The 4,056-nt window shown below is 51.0% G+C and overlaps 1 protein-coding gene across 1 annotated transcript; it reads right to left on the bottom strand.

Annotated features, from left to right (window-relative positions):
* Nucleotides 1-1,749: 1,749 nt before the first annotated feature.
* LOC137001655 (uncharacterized) lies at nucleotides 1,750-2,523 on the bottom strand. The gene has a single exon (XM_067360764.1). The coding sequence runs from the start codon at nucleotides 2,521-2,523 to the stop codon at nucleotides 1,750-1,752; it is 774 nt and encodes a 257-aa protein (XP_067216865.1).
* Nucleotides 2,524-4,056: the final 1,533 nt, after the last annotated feature.

The raw sequence follows: 4,056 nt of genomic DNA on the forward strand, positions 1-4,056 counted from the left end.
GTGTCCGGTTCGAAAATTTTTAATTTTGATAAAAATTTGTCATTTATTGGTAATTTTTTACAAATTTCTTGGGCAGCAGTTATGTAAAATTGCAAACAGTTCTCTCGAACTATTGCAACTACGTTTGCGTGTCCCTCTGTTGTCAAGATATTTTTCACATTCATCTCCTAAATATACTTCGTTAAAAGATTTTTGATTTTCTTTCTTGGAAAATTCAAAATTATTACTTATATTTTGTAAAAGTTCTGACTTTAAGAAATGTTTACAAATAATGGTTAGGAACTGAAATGATTTCGGCTGCAATAACTGTATTCTTGTTTCTAGAGCTTGGAAAAATGTATTAAAAGCAATGTAAAATAAAATTAAAAAAATAAATTAAAAAAATGTAAAATATGTTTTAAAAATAATAAATATGCTTTTATATCAAGTTTTTGCATTATAGATAATAAATTTTGTCCAGACTTTGTTCTTTCACTCATTACCATTTCTTTTAAAAAATGCTCGACAGTATCCCAATACTCTAGAAGTCTTTCAATACATGAATGCCGAGAAAGCCATCGTGTGTCGGACAACTAAAATTTTTCGGTTTGCTTCCTGAAAACATTCACAAAATTCTTCAAAAATAGCTGATCGTTTTGGACTACTGTTAATATAACTTGCTATTTTATTTACGAATTCCTCGCAATAGTCTGGGATCTTACCACATGCAGTATGTGCAACAAGTGCAGCGGAATGACATGGGCATGAAAATGTTGTAACGGTTCGCCTTTCTCGACGCCGCGGATCTGCTCGCCGGAGTCAGGATTCGAGAGAAGGAGGGAAGCTTGATCGATCATTCCATGAGATATATTAAAGCTTCGTTTATTCAACCAATTGTGGTGAGGAATACAAAGCGCGCTTCTGCGCGGACGTTCTCACTTAAGGTCTATGGCGTTCACTTAAACTAACGTTAACTACACTCTATATAATACAACCGCGTACCGGGAGAACCCTGGTTTTAGGAGAGGGAGCACCCGTCTCCTTTAGGACGGCCTAGCGCGCCGCGAACCGGGAGAACCCTGGCTTCAGGGCGGAGCACCCGGCCCTGTCGGCGGAAAATCGGAGAGACCGAACGCCGGGAGAAACCCTGGCAGCAGAGCGGGAGAACCCGGCCCTGTCGGCGGAAAATCGGAGAGACCGAACGCCGGGAGAAACCCTGGCAGCAGAGCGGGAGAACCCGGCCCTGTCGGCGGAAAATCGGAGAGACCGAACGCCGGGAGAAACCCTGGCAGCAGAGCGGGAGAACCCGGCCCTGTCGGCGGAAAATCGGAGAGACCGAACGCCGGGAGAAACCCTGGCAGCAGAGCGGGAGAACCCGGCCCTGTCGGCGGAAAGTCGGAGCAGGTATATCTCGGGAGCACCCAGAGATGTGGTCTGGTCGGATACCGGATCGGGACAGGTCTCGTTATGCTGGCCGAGCCGGCTTATATACCCGGCTCGGGCCTCCCACCCGCGAGTATCGGTCGCGCAGTGGGAGCGGTCCCCACGCTGGGGCGTCGCATGGGCGCGAGCGCTCGTGGGCGTCATAGGCGTCGAGCCTACGTCTGGTCGGTCGGTAGGGACGATGAGTGGTAGGCGCATCGTCACATCACCCCCCCTCTTAGGCTAATGCAAGGAATAGACTCTGGCTTAAATGACTTGAATTTTCTTTATTTTTATTTCTTAACCTAGGCTTACAACGTACTCCTTAACCTATGCTTAACCTAAGCGCTATACGCTACGGGGACGGCCACGGCGGTCGAACCGGATGATCCACCGTCCGGTCGCGGTGAGGATCCGGTATTTCCGGCCGAGGATGGCGGTGAGGATCGGGACCTCGACCTTGGTGCCGTCGCCCAGTGCCAAGGTCACCACCTGGGTCCCAGGCTGCCGGGGTCCCAGTCCGACAGACCTGGTGAGCGCAGGTTGGCCGGAACCGGCTGGTGGCGGGTCGGGCATGGCTGGCCCGAACGTTGAGGCTGGTCTGGCCGGGACGGGTCGCCTGATGAGCCTGGGCGGAGGCCGACTGGGACCGGTGCCGACGGGCGATGTGCCGGGCGTGGTAGACCCGGGTGCCGGAACGACGGCCTTATCGGGGCCGGTGACAAAGGCCGGCGGCGAGTCGGGCGTGGCTGGCCCTGGCGAGTTACCCGGGCTGGCTCCGGTGGGCGGCCGGGTGAGTGGTCGGCTGCGAACGGCGGTCGCGACGCACGACCGTCGCCTGGGCTTTGGCGGTGGCAGCAGGGCGAGGAGCAGGATCGCTTTTCGGCGGTTCTCCCGGTCCGAGCGCTGTACCGATGTCCCGGGTCGAGGCGGCCAAGAAACGGGTCGCTTCGGGGCATCGGGCGGCTTGGCTGGTGGCTCCGCCGTTGGCTGGGGGCTCGGGGTTGGTCGAGGCCCTGGCGTCGGCTGGGAGTCCGGTGTGGTCTCTGTCTGGCCGGACTCGCTCGCGCTGTCGGAGATTTCTCCGAATAAGGCGTCCGCTATCTGCTGTTCGTTGGACATAGCGAAGGATTACTAAAAGCTCTATTTCCGGGCGGCTTTATATAGACAAGCTCGAAGGGGTCGGAGTGGGGATGGAATGCGGCACGTGTCGGTTCTCGGCCGGCGTGCCGACGCTGGGAAAGCGGCCGGGAGTGGGAGTTAGGAATGCGTGCAGTAGTCCATCCGTACGGCAAGCGCGCCGGAGTCGGTACGGGGATTTTGTCTCGTGTCCCTGACAGTAGTCGTGCCGTAGGGCGGGCGCGTCGGTCGGCGTGCTCGGCTATTCCCCTTCTCCGTCGGACGGTTCTTCCTCGTCTGTGGGCCCGGTTTTGAGGTCCTGAACGTGGACGTGACGGTACCATTTGCCCTGTGCGCCCCGCAGGTCGACGATAACGGGTGACAGGATCCTCCGCACCTCTAGGGGTCCGATGAACTTGGGCGCTAGCTTAGCGTTAAACGCTTCGCTTCGGTTGGAGAGCGGGCGGTCCCGCTTCCACACCCGGTCGCCCAGCTTTGGTCGCCAGTCGCGACGCCGGAGATTATAGTGGCGTGTAACGTCTCGCGATAGTATGCCGCTGCCACCAATTTTATTTTTAATGTATCTATTGTTTTGTATGTTGCAGATGGCGATGCACCTCGATGCTCGACCGTTACTTCCTACACGGATGTCGTGCCTCGGCGGACTCCGTTAGGTTCTTCTTATCTGAGTGTACCTCAGTCACGCAGAATAAGGGTGCTCTCAATTTTTGAGGCTACCTGCTGGGCCGGCAATACCTCGGGACTCGAGAGCTTAAGAAGGTAGAGGCGGTCCGTGAGTGCGAGAACGGGGACGGTTATTGTATCAATAAACGTAATAAAACTTAATAGAGTTGTAATTTACTCATATAATATTCCACTTCCCTGTCCGCTGCTAGAGTATCAAAATTGTTGTTTGTAGGTACGTTATATGTCGGTAAACTGTCGGTAAATGACTTTCCTGCTACACCTGCGATCGAATTATAGGGGCTAACGTCGGCAGAAGTACTACACGTCGGTTGTACGTTGATAGTTGAGTTTCCTTTATTCGCGATTAAAGTATTATGAATTCCATCAATTACGCGGTCTGTCGTTTGGTTATCGGCGTGTAATTCTTCTATTATATCATCAATAGTTATTAATTGTGGAGTCGTCAATGTGAGAAGGGCTTCTTGTAATTCGGATTCTAATGGATCAATTTTAATCTGACTTGTATGTTGTACGTAAGTGATCAGGTCGTCGTAATTTATAAATGCTGGCGTTGTAGAATCAAGTTTTAGTTCAGTATAGAAATCTATTTCAGCTATGTTATCTTCAAGAGTTATCTGTTCGATTGTAGAATTTATAATTATTTCCGATTTGATAATATTATGATGTTCCGATTTAATTATTTGTTCTTTCCTATCTCTGTCTTCGATGTCCCGTAAAATGTCATATGCGTTCGCTTGAACAGGAATATCTATCAATTCTGAAATTAATGCTTCGAAAGCTATTAATTGCTTCTGTGAAAGTTGACTCGATTTCCGATGTTTCTTTGCT

Source organism: Linepithema humile, chromosome 8 (genome assembly GCF_040581485.1).
Source record: "Linepithema humile isolate Giens D197 chromosome 8, Lhum_UNIL_v1.0, whole genome shotgun sequence".
NCBI lineage: Eukaryota > Metazoa > Arthropoda > Insecta > Hymenoptera > Formicidae > Linepithema > Linepithema humile.

Bases quoted from the DNA above. Each gene is read 5' to 3' on its own strand.
- LOC137001655 (XM_067360764.1), bottom strand. From the start codon at position 2,523: ATGTCCAACGAACAGCAGATAGCGGACGCCTTATTCGGAGAAATCTCC.